The sequence below is a fragment of the Paramisgurnus dabryanus genome, chromosome 9 (genome assembly GCF_030506205.2).
Source record: "Paramisgurnus dabryanus chromosome 9, PD_genome_1.1, whole genome shotgun sequence".
Taxonomy (NCBI): domain Eukaryota; kingdom Metazoa; phylum Chordata; class Actinopteri; order Cypriniformes; family Cobitidae; genus Paramisgurnus; species Paramisgurnus dabryanus.
The window spans coordinates 36,406,299-36,428,532 of record NC_133345.1 but is presented as its reverse complement, the minus strand read 5'-3'; the positions used below and the strand labels follow the sequence as shown (position 1 = coordinate 36,428,532).

Here is a 22,234-nt window from a genome sequence, read left to right as displayed (position 1 = left end):
CAATTTATAAAAAACTGAAGCAAATACGAATTTTAATAATTTCAAACTCTGTGTATGTTTTGATAATCGTTCTGAATCTGATCTTTACCAAATTACTTTACAAAAATGCAATTATTTCAGCTTTTTGCTAAAAATTTGGTATTTTGAAGAAACCCATACACATTTAATAAAAAGGTTATAAAAAGAGAACAAATGAAGATTTTTTTTGTTTGTTTGAAAGCAGATGGCTTCGTTCTTTCATTTGAGATATTTTTATGTTTATACATTTATAGAAGACATTTTTCCTGGAAGGCTTTTTGTGACACATTTGTAAAAATAAAAAATAAAATGCTGCCACGCAATAAAAAAAGACTGGCGGGGAATGAGTTAAGGGTGCATTTACGTACCTCAAAGAAAAAATTTCTAAGTACTTTTTTCTTGTTCTCAGTAAAAATATGTAAAAATTCTGAGATGAAGAGCAAAACGGAGCTAGAAAAAAAGTCTAGTTTATAGACCCAAAATATCAAATTTAAGTGATTTTGTGCATAAAACAAGCAAAAAAAAATCTGCCAATAGGGTAAGCAAAAAGTATTTTCTATAACACTAAATAAAAAAATCAAGAAAAATTTGTTTGACAAAAAACTGGCAGATTTTTTGCTTGTTTTATGCACAAAATCACTTAAATTTGATATTTTGGGTCTAAAAACGCTTAGGTTACTCACGTAACCCCGGTTCCCTGAAATAACGGGAACGAAGCATTGCGTCAGTTAGCTGACGCTATGGGGGGGGAAACTCCTGTTTACTCCGTGACTGAAGCCTATTGGTTAACGTCTGTACAAAGTACAGACCAATGACGTTTGAACCCGCGCGCGGGAGGAACGCGTCCTTATATAAGCGCGGTTCAATCGTCAGGAGCTCATTATATTCGACTGAAGCGCGCAGCCGAATAACACTCGCTGCGTAGACGTTTGTAGCACGGCAAGAGACGCAATGCTTCGTTCCCGTTATTTCAGGGAACCGGGGTTACGTGAGTAACCTAAGCGTTCCCTTTCAATACGGTTCACTTCGCATTGCGTCAGTTAGCTGACGCTATGGGGGAACGTAATCCCATCACGCCGTGCATACACAACGTACTGAAGTGCCTTACCGGAGAGACACTGCGTGTGGCCCTATACCCGGCATATTCACAGCTTAAAAAGCAAATGAGTAAGCACCATATAAATTGTTGACGCGCACACGGTGGGGTTTTAAACGCACCGGGGGCACATAACATAGCACAAGACGGCGAGGTACCGAGCGCGCCGCGGCTGTGCGAGATAAGTAAATTCAGAGTCACGTTGGTGAGCTCGCTGAGCGCACCGTGGTGTACACATAAAACGCATGAGCGTGCATGATTGAGCCGAGAGAACCTGCGCTCGTAGGGCAGGGACGTCTAAGCTGTACAATCTGACAACGTAGACGGCGAAGACCAGCCGGCCGCGTAGCAGATATCAAATATAGATATAGATACCCCTGTAGACCAAGTTCATGAAGAAGCCAAACTCGCAGAGAGTGGGCTCTATATAGGACATAGCTCATAGAGGGGCGTGAGCCAGTGCGATGGTTTCAACGATCCATCTAAATAACCACTGTTAGCAACAGACATACGTGGTGAGTGATCTGCGAAGCTCACGAACGGCCGATCTGACTATAATATGCGGCAGAACGGTTCGTAGCGTGGGATTATACAGATACCACAATAGTGTGAACCCAGGTGCACCCTCGAGCGCATCGGGATGCATATAGGTAGTATTATAGTGCACAGATCGGTGAGCTTTCCAAGCGCGCCGTAAATGTGTATTGACTATAAATTGCACGGGCACAGGTGAACACTTGAATACATCGTGAATGCATATAGATGAATCAGAGTGTTATAATGCACAGGCCGGCAAGATTCTCGAGCGCGCCGTCATGTGTTCTGATAATAAATTGTGCGCACACGGGTGAACTCTTCAGTGCACCGTGAATGCGTATAGATAAATCAGTGCACAGAACGCGCCGTGAATGTGTACAAATATGATTGATGAACGTAACGGTGGGCACCCAACGCACCGTGAACGTACACAGATGAACAACAATGTATGTGTCACAAATCATAACACAGCTGTGTATACAGGTGAGCTTTCCCAAGCGCATCTTATTGTATACCAAAATGTTATAGCGTGTACATGTGAGCTTCTCTAAGCGCACGGTGGACGCATATAATTAAAAACCATATCGTGCATACAGGTGAGCTAATGGGCGCACCTTTAATGCAACAAACCTCAGTAGTGCGCGAAGCAGGGATGTCGAAGCTGAAAACTGATAACGTGGACGGCGGGGACCAGCCGGCCGTGTCACAATTGTCAAATGAGAAACCTCTAAGACCATGCCCATGCTCTAAGACAAGTGAGCATAATTGTCACGGGAGGTGATAACGTCAACGATCCATAAATAGCCTGTATTGACAGGTGCTCTAGTGAGTGATCTGTGACGCAGATGAACAGCTGATCGTCTGATGTACGTCAGACGTATGTGTCATCCAGGACCTTGGACAGTTCCAGAGCGCTGTGCCTCGGGCACCGTCCGCATCTGAGAAATGACAGGCTTATGAATAAAGTGAATGGCCAGCCGTAAAAGCATGGTTCGCTGTTACCGCCGCCGTCCGCATCTGAGAGATGACAGGCTTGTGAATTAAATGAATGGTCGGTCGTAAAAGCGTGGTTCGCTGTTATCACGGCCACATAGATATAGGTAGGGGAGAGAGCCGCCGTGCCTCTGTAGTGAGGAGAAAAGTGTTCCACCCACGATTCGCGGGGGGTATTGACTTTCAAATGTCACTAGACAGAATGGATCAGACTTTGCATAAGGACGCCTCGTGAAAGGGGTCCTAGCAGCTTGTGTCAATGTGTCATAAGGCACGTAATGTAGGTCGTGTCCCACGGATGCCATCTCCGCACGCCCATCGTAATGGGTTAATATTGGTAGTTTAAGCATGAGATGCGTATCACTCTGATTGAACATAGCTTATAAAGCGATGCAATGAGTTTATAAAGGAGATGACTCGTCAGCTTGTTCAGGGGGCGAGATCTCAGTCTGGTTCGGTAAATAATGAAACCACCGTAGATTGCCCGACCGCATTATCACAATAACACGGTCGAGCGTGCTGCAGTGCTAAATCATCCTCTTAATGTACCGTATTCACAGTACAAGGTGATTTATATGAGACAAACGGCGTTCCACGCGCCGAAGGCTGATTGCCGTCGTAAAGCGTGTTCAATCCACAGCAAATGCTGGGCTAGCTCGTAATGACAGCACTTCATGCAGCAGTGTGTAACTTAAGCAAGCTTCCCGGCCGTCAGCTCGGGGCGGGACCTTTGCTTAGTCAAACTGAAGTGGACTTATGAACAGAATGCCACGATATTCAGCTTTCTGAGGCTCGTTAGAGGGGTACGTGTGCCCGTCTTAAACGAGATGCCGCGCGCGTCTGACTGTGCGCGCGCTTTGAGCTTTGAAACTTATTGTGGCGGGTAGCAAGCTCACTTGAGGTTGATATTACCCTTAATATCTCCGAGTATTGGAGCGGAGGTGTGAGCGTCTTCGGATCCGCTAATATAAATCAGCTATATGGCCGAAAAACGTCATAAACCGCTTGGCTGTAAGCCTTTGAGTGGCCGTCCGGAGAGGGCGCACTGTAACAAATTTCTGTAGTTTTCACAGCATTATTACTGTAAAATGAGCAAATGCTTACTGTAGAACTTGTATACAGCAAGTTGCTGTAGATCTGCAAAGCATCATGGTCTTTTTTCAACGGCGGGTAAATTCTACAGTAAAAATATTTTTTCTGTGAATCACAATACAGCAATTTCTAGAGGATTTTTTCTTCAGCCAAGGAAAGCTACGAAATTCCACACGTTCATCAGAATTTTTACTTCAGAAAGGTAAATTTGCTAATTTAATTCCAAAGTTTACTCTTGTAAAGTCACCTGTTTGTTCAACTTTAAGAGTGCACTGAGAGAGAGGAGTAATGAGCGGCACACTTCCTAGTAAACCTCTCGTGTGTGCATTTTGCAATTTTATTACCACAAATATATATTTCTGCATGATTTCGATATATTTTCTAGTCTGGCAACATTTTATAACGTTGTTAGTTTAGAGAAGGATAATAATTTAATAATAATAGTAATTGGCCGTGTCTCAATGCGAAGGCTGCAGCCTCCGGAGGTCGCATTTCTCGGCTGCATACGTCATCAAAACTGTCTTGTTTCAGAATATTAACAATTATAAAGTTGACTGTTATTCTAAGTTAATAGTAAATTGTTTAATATGCTTATGACTTCCGAATCTAATGGTCAGTTAACTTAAATAACCCAGGGTTGATGACGTATGGACCCTGCATATGCGAGTGCGACGACCTCCGCAGGCTGAAACCAGTCTCTCGAGCTGAAAGAAACGCAGCTGAGGAGATATGAGGTAAGACTTATCCGGCAACATTACATTTATAACGTCTTTAATTTAATTATAGCGTTAGCATTGTGAACCAAAATTAATTTAAAAGTGTGTATTTTTGTATTTATTGGCGCGATATTCGTTTAAATCTCTCGTTTTTTTCTCTTGCTCGCTTACGTTGCTGCCTGAGGAAACGGACATAAAGTTAAGCGGGCCGATTCGAAAGAAAACACAGTAACACACATTTTTCATAATTTCACGATTTTTCTGAACTTCATTGGAGGTCAAACTGCAGAAACTATAACGTTAGATTGTTAATAGCCTAATTTGAAGTGTTATACCCGACTTTGGGGAGCATATTGTATAAATATTTGTCTTATCTGGCGACATTACATTTATAACGTCTTTTATTTGATTAAAGAGTACCTAACGTTAGCATTGCTGAATTCAAAATAGTTTGAAATTGTGTATATATATTATACTATTATAATATTCTCGCACTGTATTAAGATATTTCGAGATCTTACTCGTTCTTTTATTCACCTCTTTTTTTTCCTTTCAGACTGCAGACAAGAGCCATCGACCATCGTTCCAGGTACATAAGTTACATGAACTGGCATGCATGATGATTTTCAAATGCAAGCAATGTTGTTTATTCTATGATTTATATATATATTAATATATCAAACATGTTAAAGTGCACAGAAACCATGCAACAGGAAGAAGCTGTTTTTCTCTTGGTTGATGCAAGTTATTTTTGTACAGTATTGACACACTTTTTCTCTTATGAATATTGTACTTGTGATTTCTAATCGTTTTTATTTGTTTGTTTATTTTGTGTTACAGGAAACTTCCACCTAAACAGATGCTGAGGCCCAGATTTCCCTGCCAAGCACTCCAAGGCTCATCATGCTCGGTAAGATCCCAGCACTCGACATACACAATAGATGTCAATTTTAAGGGTTACTTCATATATAAAGCATATTTGTATCGAGTCACTGTGTGGTGTGAACAAAGTTTTATGTCATCTTGCACATACATTCCAAAAATCTCTAGTGGTTATTGATCTAATAGGTAGTTATGTAGGGCTTGTAGTAGCTGTTCAAGAGATCAGCATTGGGTTTGCTTGTGGAGATACCCATAAAGCAATAAAATCCCCAGGTGGTGCTAATAACCAGGACTCAGGACTTCCTCTCCCAAATTCCAGTTCACTAAAGGTCTATTGAATCTATGTAATGGCATATTCATTCTATGTTGTGATGCTACAAAGGTTTCATCTTCATGTTTGGTTTCAATTTAAAGGTGATGGTGTAATGGTTAAAAAGGTCTAATTTCTATAATACTAAGAGAAAGTGTATCAAAGTTTAAAACTTAAAGACATAATCTGTACTCCTGCGAGGGGTGTCACATCATGAGAAGATCTAGATTACAGATGGTTAACAGTCCCATTTGGTGCTCCTTCAGGTCACGAGAACCGACCAACCAAATACTGATTTGAGATTTTATTATTCTTTGTCTCATTCTGTGTATATAAGGTGGCTTGGCAAGAGACTCTGGGAAGTATTCTTTAGCAAGAATCTTCCCCACACTTTGTGTGTGTGTATTCAAACATTATGGGAGAAATCTTTAACAAGAATCTTCCTACACCATTTTGGGTATATTATATTCATGATGGAAGTACTCTGTAGCCAGAGTGTCCATTGCCAGGTATGACTTTGTAACTGTTGATCATTTTAACGAATTGGATTTGAATCATATTCTGTATGATATTCTGTCATTTATGTTTGAAGCTGGAACCTGCCTGGTATAATAAATTGTTACATTTGTTTCATCTGAATTCTTCAGACATTGTATTGATTTATTTTAATTCTTTCAGAAATTATTATTTCCAGTAGATTAGAAGGAGTCTGGTATTACCGCAAAATAAGTATGTCAGGATATGATCACACTGGTTTTTTGATGTTGAATGGAGCAGGTAGCACATTCACCAGGATTCTCAGATTTATGTCTATCACCTGACTTAGCAAGTTGCATGATCGTGACTAAAGTAACTATTTTTATGATCGGAGCAAGCATGGGGCGGCCAGACATAAAAATATTAGTTTACCCGGCAACCTCTGACTAAGATCAGAACTGGCAATTTTGTGTCCGTGAGATGTACGCAAACGGCCGGCGTATATCCTGTGCGATATCGGGTCCCTAATGAACGAATAACTAAGACTATGGGAATTTATAAATAATCAAATATCTAAATTATGATCAACAGATAATTGGAATAATGCACTAAATTGTTACTTTATTAAATTGGAGTCAGATTATAATTTAAATACAGAGGTCAAAAGAATTTTAATTAATCCTGATATGGAATTATTCTTCTAGAAGCGCTGAGGAAGGAACGAATACGAGACCCCTTCACCCACTCCACTTGTATCTGTCGTTGGGCTTGTGGGTGGTACCTTACAGTTAGTGTTTTCAATAAATTTTGCTTATGTAAAATAGTAAACCATATCAGATTGAATACTGTCTAATGGCAACTTTTATTTAATATTTTTTAGGAGAGTCCATTCTGGGGGCAAAAAATGGATGCTTTCCATCGAGGGCAGAGTTCTCCTCCAATTGAGTGACCGTTGTGATTTCACTTCTGCTCTAGCCATGTATGATGCAGCCACTACATTGGAATTTATCCAGAGGTAAGAACTTATTTGTTTTTTATATAGTTTTGACTAGGAATGGGAACAAATATTTGAGTACTCATTCTTTAACCAACTACCCGATAAGTAAAATACTTTTTAAAGTGTTTATTTTTGTTTATCAACTGTTGTGCTATTGTTAAACATCAAACGTTTAATTTAACTCACCATGCAAATGGTAGAAAAGCAGCACAGCTAGTCTAATGCAGTGGCGGCCGGTGACTTCTTTTTTCGAGGGCGCACGATGCAAAGTTTGTCACAACATGTATGTAGCCCGTCATGTGTGTGGTTCGTCATTTCAAAATATGTGTTTGGCGCGTCGAGTGAAACAATACTTTTCCATTCACAAATCAACAAATATTTACCATAAATTTCACTGTTGTATCACAAACTGTAAACATGGTATTGTGGCAGAAATGTGGGATATTTATGTATAATTTTATAATAGTATTAAAGGCGGAGTGCACAATGTTTGAAAGCCATTGTTGATATTTGAAATCACCTAAACAAACACGCCCCTACCCCAATAGAATCTGGACCTTCTTTTAAAAGACCCGCCTCACACATACGCAACCCAGCAAGGATGTCGGTTAGTAGACACGCTCCTTACTGCTGATTGGCTTTAAGTGTGTTTTGGTAGTCGGCCCGTCTCCTTTTCCAAAGCGTTTTTCAAACATTATGCACTCCGCCTTTAATGTAGACAGTTATTAAATAATAAATATTAGATTTTACTCCACAAACCACCAACAGAGCATATAAAAAAATAAAAATTGTTTATTTAAAGGTGCAGTGTGTAAATTTTAGCGGCATCTAGTGGTGAAGTTGTGAATTGCAACCAACTGCTCAGTCCACTGCTCACCTCTTGCTTTTGAAACACATAGAGAAGCTACGGTAGCTGCCACCGGACAAACATGTCATAGTTGGAGACAACTTAGTAAAAAAGTTTGTCCGTTAAGGGCTTCTGTAGAAACATGGCTGCACGAAATGGCGGCTTCCATGTAAGGGGACCCTCTGTGTATGTAGTTAAAATGTCTCATTCTAAGGCAATAAACACATCACGGTTCATTATGAAAGGTCTTTATACACCCCTGATAATTAAGTTTTGTATATTATTTTGCATTTCTGTCAAGAGATCCTTCTTGAAATTACACACCGCACCTTTAAAACACTGTGAAGTAAACTTTTATGTATATGTCATCAACCCATCTGTCTTGCTTATAAACTTTTACATTAATAGTCAATTTCTTTCACTACAGGGTAGAGTCCAGCCCAGGAAGTCAACTAGTTCAGGTCCAGTTTTAAAAGAATAATAGTTCTGAAAAAAAAAACGTCTTGGAGAAAAACAATATTCAGGTTTGAAATCCTGCTGTAAATGTAAATCATTTAATTTTTATGCATTTGTAATTTACCAGAAACATTTTAATACATATTGATTGTTTTGTGTGTTCAGAAAAGTGTTTTTGTATGAAGTGTTGAAATTAAATGAAATATTCACAGAAAAATGTTAACATATTAAAAAAAATGTATGTGTTCAAAATAGTTTTGAGATGTTCACAGAAAAAATTTAACATGTTGAAAAAAATGTATGCTATGCTATTTTTAATTTATGAATTTTTGTAATTTAAAGTGAGAAAATAAATGGCATTTTTGTGACAAACAGTGTCTTCATTTTACAGTACACAAAATAAATGCAGTAATCCCTATTACAGTAGTAGTTATGAAATACAGTACTGTGATTATTACTGTAAAAGAGTTCACAGTAATTTTAATTTTACTGCAGTTACATTTACAGTAAGAATACTGTGAAATGAAATACAGCAACTTACTAGCTAATTGCTGCCAGCAAGTTACTGTATTTTTCACAGTATTCTTTTTACAGTGCGCGATTCAAACGCTTGGAGCCATGCAAAAGTCTGAGGCTGTCCTTCCTCTAGGAAGAGAGAGAATAACAGCCGTAAGACCGTGCTCGTTTGCGCCATCAGCATCGTAGCGGAGAAACTGAGGTGGGCTGCGAGCGAATTTGGCAGAAAGGTGTTAGAGACACCGTACAGTGGGGTGTCAATACACAGTATATGGCCAAACCGGGGTTTTTTCGGCTAGCGTCGATAGAATTATGGACAGCGGGCCGTGTGTGCGTATTACTGATTGCTTGTCAGTAAGGCGATAAAGTGTTTAGAGACACCGTACAACCGTGGATGTCAATACACAGTATAGTAAGCACGGAAATTACTCTTTTCAGAGGAATTAAATACCGTTCGCCACTATAGGGAGGTCGCATAGCCGACAGTATTACACAGTATGTTTGGATAAACAGCACACAGAAAACATTTCAGGGCAGTCCAGCCGAGGCGCGACATAACCCCTTTTTCCCAGACAGTTTCGTTCTCTGCTGATGCTGCGGAGACCAGAGCTCAGCCGTTCAGGTGCACAAGCCTCAGTAGTGACGGTGACCGAACGGCTCACGGAGCAGGGTAGTATGTCTAGGTAGTTTAATGTCAGACTGAACCCATCGCAGAGAGGAAGTCTGCCGCGAGGCCCGCGGTTTTGCCGTTTATTAAAGGGCAGAAAAACCGGGTATATATATATAAGAATGTACCAATATTCAGCGCACTGATATAGGACGGGACTGAATAAAGGGAGGTATTCGGGCCTCAGTATATTATAAACAAATTCGTTCTGCCTCTGATTCCGTCTAAACCAGAGAGAAATTACCAGGCAGACGAAAAATGAGCTATCTGAAGTGAGATCGGCTCAGGCCAGTAAAGCTCTATAATAAGTGTTTTAGCGCTCCAATAGAGGCGTGTCCGCCTTATCGAGCAGACGAATGAGATCGTGCCGCTCCAGGAGGGGAGGGGCATGAAGCTCTCTTATAATGAGTGTTCTTGGTGCTCCAATAGCGGCGAATCGGCCCTATCGAGCAGACGAATGAGATCGCGCCGCTCCATGAGGGGAGGGGCATGAAGCTCTGTAATCGTTGAACACTGGACAGCTGCATTTAGAGGCAGCGAGCCGTAATACCGCGTGCTAGCTAAGCCGTTAAGAGACCTCACCACTGTGGGGAAAGGAGCGAGGGACTCCGCGAGCGTGGAGCACGAGTGGCTGTGCTATGACAGAGACAGGGGCAGACCGCCCGTGTTTGCTTGTCGTATGCATCTATCCAGGTCTACGGTTCCCCGCTTGTTCATCTCAACAAGAGAGGAACGGCAGAGGGGAGCAGCAACACAGACAGAACAGCCATGCGTCGTGACGGTATCACCCGATGCACTCGGGGGATTCATATATGTGCCAGAGATCTCGCCACTGAATGTAAGAGGAGCGAAGGGACTCTGTAAGCATGAACGGTTGCGGTGTGACAGAACACAGGGGGGGTTAGTCCGTGTGTGCTTGTCTATGCATCCATCTAGTCTCATGGCTCGCCGTGTGTTCATCCCGGTGAGAGAGGAACAGCAGGGGGAGCACGAAACATGGATAAGACAACCAAAGCATAAGCGCGGTCCCGGCGTGGGAGGTGCCAGACCGGTAACGCGCTCGGAGGAAATTCATAGCAGAGAGGCTCACAGAGCCGCTGTGCTGGACGCTATTACAACAGCGCCTGCTCTTTTAGCTTATAGCCTTTATATTAAAAATATTGATCTTACCGGGCGGCCGCAGGGGAGACCTCGTCAGGCGTGTGTCCGCTGCACAGGGCTCAAACCACGGCAAGCGAAGGCTATCTTCGGTTCTCGGCCGGAAAGCGGCAGGGGAAGACGCTAGACCTGGACTCTGCTATCTTCGGTTCTCAGCCGGAAAACGGCAGGGGAAGACGCTAGGCCTGGACTCCGCTGCAGGGCTTTTGTCAACGGCGAGGTAAGGCTTCTTCTTTTTCTTCGGAGCAGCGAGAGGTTCGCGCTGAAGGAGAAAATAATGAGCTCCTGACGATTGAACCGCGCTTATATAAGGACGCGTTCCTCCCGCGCGCGGGTTCAAACGTCATTGGTCTGTACTTTGTACAGACGTTAACCAATAGGCTTCAGTCACGGAGTAAACAGGAGTTTCCCCCCCCATAGCGTCAGCTAACTGACGCAATGCGAAGTGAACCGTATTGAAAGGGAACTAGACTTATTTTCTTGGCAAAGCATCTTAATTTAAGAATTTTTAGATATTTTTACTGAAAAAAAAAAAAAAATACTAAGAAATTGTTTTCTTGAAAATATTTTTTTGCAGTGTAGCAGCCACATTTTCTTTAAAGTGGCAACAGTGTGAAGGTATTTGCAAATGTGTATTATAGGGACAAAACCTTATTTTTGGGGCCAAATTGCTGTCTGGATGTTTCTGTATCGCCCATGACTTGGCAACCAATGAATGTACGTCACTTAGTACATCACTTCAGAGTCCCGACTGGCAGTGGAATCGTAATCGGGAAAATGGTACGAGAGTATATTTAGTCCTCTGGAATACTCGTTGTGGTAATTAGTACCCGAACTACTGTAAGCAGTGCGAAAGCTCCTATTGGCACCTCAGCCTTTGCACCCTTCTCTGACACGACAAGTATAGCTTTTGACAGATTCCTCATCAGCATTTTTGGCTATTAAAGCCTTAAAAATATATTTTATAAGTATTTAAAACAGCACGTGAACTATTAGTGTAAATGGCATTCTTTCCAATTCACATTCATAGTCCTGTTTCTGTGTCTAATAGAAAGCATTCATTTCTGTTACCGCAAGCAGATATCTGTATTAACTTGGTCAAGCATTCCAATAAACATTCACATAAACAAACTCTGTTTTCTCTTCTATCATTTACTGTTGTCTTTTACGAGCCGAAGTGGGGGTGATATTTTAAGATTGCACCACAGGTGTGAGATAGTGTAATGTGTGTGCTGCAGGTGTTTTGAACAGCTGGGCGGCAGGGAGTCTGTCGTTTTGTTCCGTGTGAAGGACAGATAGAAAGAAATAAAGAGACTGAGAAGAAAAGCAGGAAGGAGAACTAAAACAAAACAAATGCACATGTTTACTTGAGACGTGGGACTTCGGGATAGTTCTGAAAGCAGGAAACTGTGCGTTTCGTCTTGAATCTCCCCACCAATAAGGAGTTTGTGCTCTGACCTTCATGCCTCCCTAAACACGTATAGATGCTATCCTCTTGGGATTATTTATTGTAGAGATGGATCAATAAAAGGATATGCTGATCTGCCATTCCAGAGTCAGGCCTTGGCCCCCATCTATTCATCATAGCCGATAAAGACAAGAGTCTCACACACAAACCAAATGGCCAAGGTTAGAATGACCTCTGTATCTGCACTGTGAACTTCAGCTGCACACACACAACCATATTTTATGTCACATGGGCTGCTTTTTACACCCTCAGCACAATACAGTGACCATACAGTATCAAAGACACCAGTAATTGGGTTTTTTCATTGCATAGTACCCCACGGTTTGTGTCGGGTCAGCTTACTTTTGGGAGATTTTTCACTGGGTGCAGTACGTAGAACCCGATACATTTTTTAGTACCACCTCGGTTGGGGTTCCAAGCGACCCGAGCTGATAGGAAAATGTGATGCGAAAACACTGAAAATCACTGATTGGTCTGAGAGAATCGTCACTACCAGCGTCATCGCTGTAATGTAAAAGATTAGCTTTACTTTTGTGCTAGCTTGCGCTGTCTCTAGTAAACATGTTGTCATCTGTGCTTTGCTGTAAGTTCCTAAACTCCCTTTTTAGTGATGAAAAACATCCACAGGTTGACAATTAGGAACACCATAACAGTTTCTTCCAGACTTGCAGTTTGTAGTGGCACATTCGCAACGTGGACGTCCGCATTTATGCTTATGCAACTTAAATGAGGCTCAGCGGAGTGCATTGACTGACGCCACGGGTGTTTGTACAGAAACTGTCATGTGAGACAGAGGTAGTGATAAACGCAATGTGCAAACATCTATTTGCGGTTCTCAATTTTAATTTTGTGGCGGACTGAGAAATAAATGAATGTATGGGGATGTATAGCATTCCAACAACGCTCTCACTTGTATGATGTCACAGCAGTAGGCAGCGCAAATATAACACAATCATTGGCAGTGTCCGAAATATCTCCCTATACCCTTAAAACGTGCACTACTTAAGGGGACAGACATTTTTAAGTGGTGTCCAAATTTATAATGGACATTATCAAGTGCACTTACTCAATCCCATAATTTACTGCAAAAATGGGTGTACAATGTTCCAGCAAAATGAACTCCCGCGTCCTGACACAAGATGGCACCCGCATCGCTTATGCCACTTAGTGTCCGAATTTACTTACTCGTTTTCATTCACTCAATCAAGTGGACTATATTAGTGAACTGGTGTAGGGAATAGTGATAGAGGGTATGGGGACACACTGATTGTTTTTTTTTTTTTGACCATCTTGCTCTCCTTTATATTTCTATGTTTGTGTTTTCCAAATCTGCTAATTCACAAACCCCAGGCGGTTTTCATCATTACCAACAGCACAGTTTGAGTTCTCCGTGTCAACACGCATTGTTTAGAAATATGATCATCTGAATTATGCAACATCTATGTTTTTAAAGCACCATGGGGTTTGAGAGTTTCTGAAGGTTATCCAATGACTAAAACCACACTGTTATGACAGAAAACATGATGATATACCTACAGACCTACAGTATTCTGTATATTACATAGACAGTGGATGATGGTAGATATAAAAAAACTAGATAGTAAACTAACAAAGATTTAAAAAAGCGCCCACTTTGACGCAGGAAACTTGTGGATACATTTTTACAAATAATATATCATTTGTTGTTGTTGTTGTTGTTGTTTACTTCCCATCTATACATTAATGCTGTGTTTTGAGAAGTACTTTTGTACATAAAACACTTACAGTTTAGGAATAAATCTTTTTGACCAGCAGAGGGCCATAGAGACACATTCATTTCACTGGATGTGGCCAACTGCTCACATCACTACTTTAGTGATACATTTTGTATAAAGGTTAATAATCATTTATTATAATTTAATATACTTTAGAAACTTAAAGCATTATGATATTGCATATTGTTAATAGCGCACTATTCAGCAAGTTATAACATTTTTCATTATTATTATGTACAATGGTATTTTTCATGTACCATGTAAATACAGAAACATGAATTTAAGAGAGTCTTGGTCTCGGTTTAGGTGGCCTCGACTACAACACTGACAAATTGTGCTGGAAATCAGCATCTATCATTTAAAATTTACATTTAATCCATTGCAAGCTTATTTCCAAGTCCATTGTTACCAAAAGCATGTTTGCAATCTGATTTATTGCTTGCAGTGTTCTTTCAAACACTGTTGTTATATTACAACATTATGGAAATGTTAAGAACATAAAGTCACCATAAATTTGCAAAAATCTTACTGAAAGGCAGCACAAGAGTGTGCCACACAAGCACACACACACACACACGTAACAATTTAGATGTATGTTAGTGCAAGTACCTCTTGACGTTGGTCGGCTCCTGGCTTCAGTATGAACCAGCGGATTTGGGCCTGCTGGGACTTAGAAACGCACTCAAGAAAAGAGGAGTTACTCTCTACTCCATACAACACCTTCTCCTCCATATTCCTCCCCAATACTGCCGTGAGAGAGAAGGGGAGATAAAGACAGAGAGTAGTCAGACGAGGTATTATTTAGGTCCATTAGGTGAAACCCAGAGGACAATGCATCATCTTAAAACAAAGCAGTGCTTTAAGTGCTTTTCTGCTTTACACACACGTGTATCCTTACCATCTTCAGTGTCCCAGCAATGGCTGGATGGGTCTCCGTGTTTGATGTCCTGTCTTCTGGCCCTCCTGTAAGTGCGCATAAAATAGTTAAGGATTAAGGACCTATTTTGGATCAATCAGACCCTAAACAGCGTGCCAAGGACTGCTGACCAAACTATACAAGTATGTGTTTATGTGGGAAACTCAGTTTTTTTTACAGAGACATAAATGACCACAAGCAGTCAGATATAGGTTTCAACCTGCTGACTCGAAAATCGTTTCACAGCACAAGATTTTTATGAATATTTAGATTTAGTCTGTTCCTTACACAAATATAACATATGACTTCAGTGGTTGTATGGACCACAGAAAGCTTTTATGTCCTTTTTAAAGGGACACTCCACTTTTTTAAAAATATGCTCATTTTCCAGCTCCCCTAGGGTTAAACATTTGATTTTTACCATTTTGGAATCCATTCAGCTGATCTCCGGATATGGCGGTACCACTTTTAGCATAGCTTAGCATAATCCATTGAATCTGATTAGACCATTAGCATTGCGCTAAAAAATAACCAAAGAGTTTTTTTCTATTTAAAACTTGACTCTTCTGTGGTTACATCGTGTACTAAGACAGTCGGAAAATTAAAAGTTGTGATTTTCTAGGCAGATATGGCGTAATAATCAAGGACTTTGCTGCTGTAACATGGCTGCAGAAGGCGCAATGATATCATGCAGCGCCTGAAAATAGTCCCTTGCTATTGAAAGTAATCAAGGGGACTATTTTCGAGCAGTGCGTAATATCTCTACGCCTGCTGCAGCCATGTTACAGCAGCAAAGTCTTTGATTATTACGCCAGAATGAGAGTATAGTTCCTTGCCATATCAGCCTAGAAAATCGCAACTTTTAATTTTCCGTCTGTCTTAGTACACAACTACAAAAGAGTCAAGTTTTAAATTGGAAAAATATAGAAACTCTTTGGTTATTTTTTAGCACGATGCTAATGGTCTAATCAGATTCAATGGATTATGCTAAGCTATGCTAAAAGTGGTAGCGCCAGAACCGGAGTTCAACTGAATGGATTCCAAAACAGTAAAAATCAAATGTTAAACTCTAGGGGAGCTGGAAAATAAGCATATTTTCAAAAAATATAGGAGTGTTCCTTTAAAGCTTGACAGCTTCATTGCAACTGCACGGATAAGTGCGACTGTAGAAAAGCAAAACACCCTCAGCTCTTTCTGTAGTATGACAAACAAACAATGATGAATGTGAAACTCTCACGGCCATCTGACAAATCCTAACAAATCCTCTCTCCCTCCGAGTGTCTCACTGTCCTCCTCTTTCCCTACCGTATCTCTCTCCCTCTCTCTCTGTTGGACTGACCTGGCCTCCTTGCGTCAGTGGCGAACCGGAAAGCCGGGAGAGAAAGGGCAAGAAAACTTCTCTGGCAGCTCACATACATCATCTCAACAACAAAGCAACTTTAATCAATTTGCCTGTCCAGTCCATTCCCACTACGCCCTATGGCAAAGGAAAATCAAATATTTATCATTTTCTCCTATGTGCTGAACTCCAGGAAACAACTCGCCCTGGAGAAGTAGGTCAGTAGGAGGGCATCGCAAAGCTCTCTCTCTCTTTTAACTTTTGGACACCTTGGAGCATGAAACTGCATGCTGAGCACATCTCAGAGATAGCAGGACATGTTTGTGTGTGAAGTAAACAAAAAGCAATGTGTATCGACTTCTTGGGACAATGGCTTTGTCGGTTTGTGTGTGCTTATTATTATTGTTTTACCTTTTGGAGGCTGGTATGTATCTGGAGCACTGGGTGCCGTCCCAAGCGCAGTATGGGTCTCTAGCCAAGCAGCATTCAGCACAACCCTGCCCGTAAATATGACACCTGTGCATGGCCACCTGCACCAACCCGTCGCTTCCTCCAACAAACAGCTGCTGCTGCACAAACACACATACACACAAAGTGCTAAACCAGACGCAATGACAAAAAACTGCTTACTGGAGCGAACTCTCTAATAGAGTTATCAGTAAATGTCGTTGGTTTGCAGTTTCTTTAGTAGTTTTTGTCCTCTAAAAACAGCATGTGTACATGTGACTGTATATAACAGAATAATAAAGGTATTGGAAATATTGCAGTGTTAGGTTTTGCATTATACTGTGCTAAATAAGATACAGCAGAATATTGACGTCCTGTCTCTACTCTAATTTCCTCGATTATTAAATATGTGAAAAAACATTTGTCCATAAAACACAGATGAGAAAATGCTAAAAGAATTGACCTTTTGGGTTGATTTACAGGGTTCACACACCTTAGTTAACTTCAAATTCAAGGACCTTTAAGGACTTTTTAGGTCCAATACCCTCAAATTCAAGGACTAAATGTGGGGACACATTTCAAGTAAGAGCAAGGTTACATCATGTTACCTTTTAAGATACATTGTTACAGTTACGTGTGCTTCAAAAGTCTAGAATGTTAATGATATTATCCTACAGGGAATAATATGGATTTTTTTTCCAGAAAACGTCTTGCATAAAATAGATTCAAGCACTTTTAATGACCTGTATCTATGTATTTATATTTTCAAAAACTTTCTAGGTCCTTGAATTTTTATCTATGGTTGTGAGTATGCAGTGAAAGGGAGAAAGACGGTTTTGGGTTAACTGCAATCTTAACGGTGACAATCAGAAAATAATTAGACAAATGGGAATGTGAAGGACAAATGAAAGGAATGGCACAAGAACAAAAGCAACATAGTTATCGTGAAGCTGATAATGAAAAGCTAAACAAAAGAACCCCTAACACATCAATCCTGAGACGGGTCTTGGGAACCTCCAGATATCCAGTTGCTAAAGCATGATAAATATTCCTGTGAAACCCCAGAAACAAAAACAGCTTGCTGATAAACGCTTGAGCGTTTCTTAAGTAATGGTGAATGCAAAATAGATGTGTTTCTTTGTATTTTCAGGTGACGAAACTTTGAAGCTCTTACCTGCTTTGAGGAGATTTCCATGTTGAGGATAGGCGTGGGGTTCTGAAAGCAAGAAATGAATGTGTGAATGAGTTAATTAATCTGTTTAAAGTTAGTTGTTGAATGATTCCTGTGTGTGTACATTGTTGACCTTTACCTTGAACACCTGAAGCTCTTCTAAGATGATCTCCTCCGTGGACCAGTTTTCCTGTGTGATGCTGACAACCTTTAAAATCGAACCAGTATCTGTACAAACAGATGCACACATTTGAGTCTCCATGTTTTTCTCTCAAACAAACAAGCTCTACTGCCCCCTGCTGGTTTTTAAACAAATTAAAACTTGATTGAGCCTTACTACATTTTATCGTACATTAATATGTTTCTTAAACTATTTGGCATGCTTCCCCTTGTGCATCCCTTGTGTGGCCCACCCAAAGAAAATTCATGACTTAAGACAATCTCAAACATACAATTTGCATTAAACAAAGCATATTAACCCTTGTACATTGTTCAAATTCACTACACTTTCGTGGTAGTAAAAATGTATCAGATTAATATATTTTTTTTTACACATTTTTTGCATGAATCTGTTAATAAACCTCAGTACTGATCAAAACTACTAAATGTTTACAAAAATTCCAGGATTTTAACTCTTTAATTGCCAAGTTCATAAATGATGTCATTGATTTTAGACACAAAATGACTTGATTTTCAATATAAAAAGTGATTATGGACTTAATTTTTTTTTACCTTTTTCACAATCTTGGGCATGTCAAAGATTAGTAAAAACTTTGGCTTTGATGCATTTTTAGTTTTTATGCCGCACCAGATTTATTTTTTTCTCCCTCATTTACTGTTAATGATCTTGTTTTGACACATTTACTTACATTATAATGACATTTGGTCACTTTTTATATTGAAAATCTGTCATTTTGTGTGTGTTTTCCCAAAAATCAGTGACATCACTTATGAACTTGGCAATTAAAGAGTAAAAAAGAATGGATTTTTTTTTGTAGACATTTGGTAGTTTTATTCGGGACTGATGTTTATTAACAGATTTATGCAAAAAATAATAAAAAATATTAATCTGATACATTTTTACAGCAGTTTAGTGGATGTTTCATACACAAACCAAACAAAAGGGTATTAAATTTGCCCACAGTGTTTGTTGAGTTTTTGAAAAATTTCAAAGCATTTTCCCCAAAAATGTGTCAATATAAGATTTGTCACCAAAAATCATTCCATTTGCCGAAACACAGAAAAAGTTGTGGCCAAAGTAAGACTAAAAAAAACCCATATTGGATGAAAACGTCCCCAACAACACATAAGGGTAAAATAATATAATGAACTGCTGTTGGTTAGTAACCTTATTTTTCTGAGGGTTCATTACACAGAATTTATGATAAATTTATGTATTTTATAAAATGTAAAAGCTGAGGCCCCCCGGCACCATCTCACACTCCCCAGGAGGGGCAAGCCCCCAAGTTTGAGAACCACTGCATTAATACATGTAAATAATATCACATAATATCAAAAAGTCTGATTTACTTCTCATCTAATAATAATAATTTTAAATAATAATCCAACATCTTTTTTTCTTCTTTGCATTTACCAGTGCCCAAGAACATAACAGCATACTGTCCATCCTCAGCAGGCACACGGTCCACAACGATCTGCGTGAGCCGATACTCTGTGTTGATACGGGTGAAGATGGGTTGGCCCGTCATCGGGTAGACGGAGCGGTACATGAGCGGATGCATTCGTATGAAACTTATGACATCATCTGGAAAGTCTTTAGTGGTTTTAATATGAGGATCATAGGTCCGACTTGGGCACTATGTTTAAAAAACAAAAACATACAAAATATATAAGTAAAGTTATTAACAAATACATATTGATACTAAAGAGACATCACATCATTGTAATATAGTGTTTGAATAAACAGCTCTTTGAAATATACAAGGTATATACAACATATATTGTCTTATGTCTCCCTCTAGTGGCAAAATATTACTCTTCACAGAGTCAGTGATGCTACAGGTCTTTAGGTGATGCTACATAGGTTTTGATCATTTTAAGAAAAAGTTAAAGACAGAAAGAAAGAGTCGGCGCTGATAGTCTCGTGGTTAGTGTGCTGATAAATAGCGTCAATGTGCTCACAACGATCCGAGTTCGTTTCTGGTCCTTGCGGTACTTTGCCAATCCTGCTCCCCTATCTCCCCCCAACACTTTCCTGTAAACTCTCTACTAAAATTATCCAAATAAAGGCATAAAGCCCCTAAAATATAAGTTTAAAAAAAGAAAGGAAGAGAGTTACATACAGTGCCTGGTCGTGGATAGGGGATTCGACCTTCATATTCCACCCAGCGATGGTCGGGACCCTCCTTATGAGCATATGGTCCATTAAACACGGCACGGATGTCCTCCATGTTATAAACACACACAGCTGATCCTTTAAAGATAGCACTGAGAGCACAACACACACACATTTAATTTGTTTAACAATTATAATAGTCAACAATCACCAAAAGTTTTACATTTGAAGCCTGATATAACCAAGACCTTTAATATTGATAAGAGCAGAAATTGACTTTTTACCTTGTGGTAGTGAACACTGCGTACACCATTGGACTTCTCTCATCCCTGCTAGGGAGCAGAAATATATCTTCTGCAAAACACACACAAATACATCTTTGTATTCTTTACAATGCCAAGAACCCTGATGAATTTCAAGTATTTGTTTGTGAGAGAGAACAGAAAAGGCACACAAGTGTAAGTGCAGACATACTTGTGAAATGTCCTCACAAATGAAAGTGAAACATCTCAAAAACCAACTTGAGATATATAAGCTTATAAATAGCTTATTTTAAAATACAATTAAGTCACTAGGTTTGTTTGCATGAGGGTTAGATTTATAAAATGAAAAATATAAAAAGCATTAGGGGTGACCCCGAATAGTCGAAGATTCGATGCATCGATAGGAGAAGCCTGATTCGAATCGTCGCAGATGTGTTATGAAATGAGGATCATTTAATTTTAGCCGTATATGGGTGCACACATTATCTGATTTCACATATAACAGCTTTCTCACAATATATTAATATACTGCATATTATGATAATGCTGCAAATAATATGTGAAGTAGCAGCTTTCAATAAATATTTTTAAAATGCGTTAATAAATCCAACAACCCCTGTGACCGGGCTTCACGTCCATAAGAGGTCTGTGTTAATAAAGCCTTGCCTCTTTGTTTCGACATTTAAAAGACAAAGCTGGCAAATTAAACTATGTCTTTCGTTCTTTTAATAATTTCTATATTTTATTTTATTATAAATCACTTTGGGTTATCTGATTTAACTATTTGGCTTGTGTTTTGTTTCCGTGCACTTGAGGCATTTTGCATATTTGTTCTGCACTTTGTTACTTCTGACCTTATTTTATAAAAAAAAAATGTATTTATTATAAACGTAAATTCCGATCTAATTTAAGTATGTAAATTTTGGATAGCTTTTCGTTGTATCGATGTTGCGCTATTGCGTGCTGGCCATGCTTGCGCATGTAATTTAGCCGAACAGGTTAGGTGCTCTGCGTCTCATATTTAGGAGTTCATCAAACTAAACATTAAAAAACGGATGTTTTTCGACGAGTATAAGTTTTTAAAATGTATTTAAAACATATATTGTCTATCTTAAAGTTAAACTACAAAACAGGTAAGCCGTTTTTTTTATTTCGGTGATGAAACGGAAACTAGTATCTGCACCGAACCTATTTCTGCCTGACACGAATGTCTTTCTTGTGATTTAATATTATGGTGGGTCGGTGTTCACTTTCAAATGATAGCAAAGAGATTCCTGAAATAAATAATATCATCCGGTCTTTCTGTATCTAAAGTGAATACAGAGATGATCAAAGTCAAAGCAAGCAAGCAGGTATTTCTGTGCTAAATAATAACGCGTAGTGTCTATATAATCATTAATTTCAGTGTTTTTCTTGTTATAAATTAAAGTTTAATGAATTGTATATAAAGATTAGTTTTTATCATTTACAGTCACAATCACAAATTATTTGTCATTTCTCATTTGTCGGGTTTTTTTGGTCATGACTGCTTTGACGCGCTATCTCCAAATTAAATAAAAACACTTAATTGTAGCCGGAGTTTCCAAGGCAGGATCACCTTTGTTATTTTTTTAAGTTTAGTTATCAAAATGTATTTTTGTGTGATGTTCTGTAGATCGTGGCTTTAAAATGTTATGAGGAATAATTAAACAAATGTTGCCTTACATTTTACCTTAAAAAATATATATATAAATGCATCGTCAGTTTTGTCTTCGTTTATTACTTGAAAGACAGTTTTGGTCACTTTATCAGACAGTTGTTTATGTGTGCTGCTTGTGA

At 39.4% G+C, this 22,234-nt stretch overlaps 1 protein-coding gene across 1 annotated transcript in view; it reads right to left on the bottom strand.

The window, feature by feature from the left end:
- The window catches only part of sema3d (sema domain, immunoglobulin domain (Ig), short basic domain, secreted, (semaphorin) 3D), a 62,969-nt gene that overhangs the window by 3,713 nt on the left and 37,022 nt on the right, over window positions 1–22,234 (bottom strand). Inside the window, exons 10-17 of the mRNA XM_065283543.2 lie at window positions 20,438–20,507; window positions 20,161–20,305; window positions 19,452–19,674; window positions 17,997–18,085; window positions 17,861–17,902; window positions 16,651–16,808; window positions 14,883–14,947; window positions 14,594–14,730 (exon numbers count right to left, since the gene is read on the bottom strand). Of these exons, the coding sequence (XP_065139615.1) occupies window positions 14,594–14,730; window positions 14,883–14,947; window positions 16,651–16,808; window positions 17,861–17,902; window positions 17,997–18,085; window positions 19,452–19,674; window positions 20,161–20,305; window positions 20,438–20,507 (929 nt within the window). The remainder of the gene's footprint in view (window positions 1–14,593; window positions 14,731–14,882; window positions 14,948–16,650; window positions 16,809–17,860; window positions 17,903–17,996; window positions 18,086–19,451; window positions 19,675–20,160; window positions 20,306–20,437; window positions 20,508–22,234) is intronic.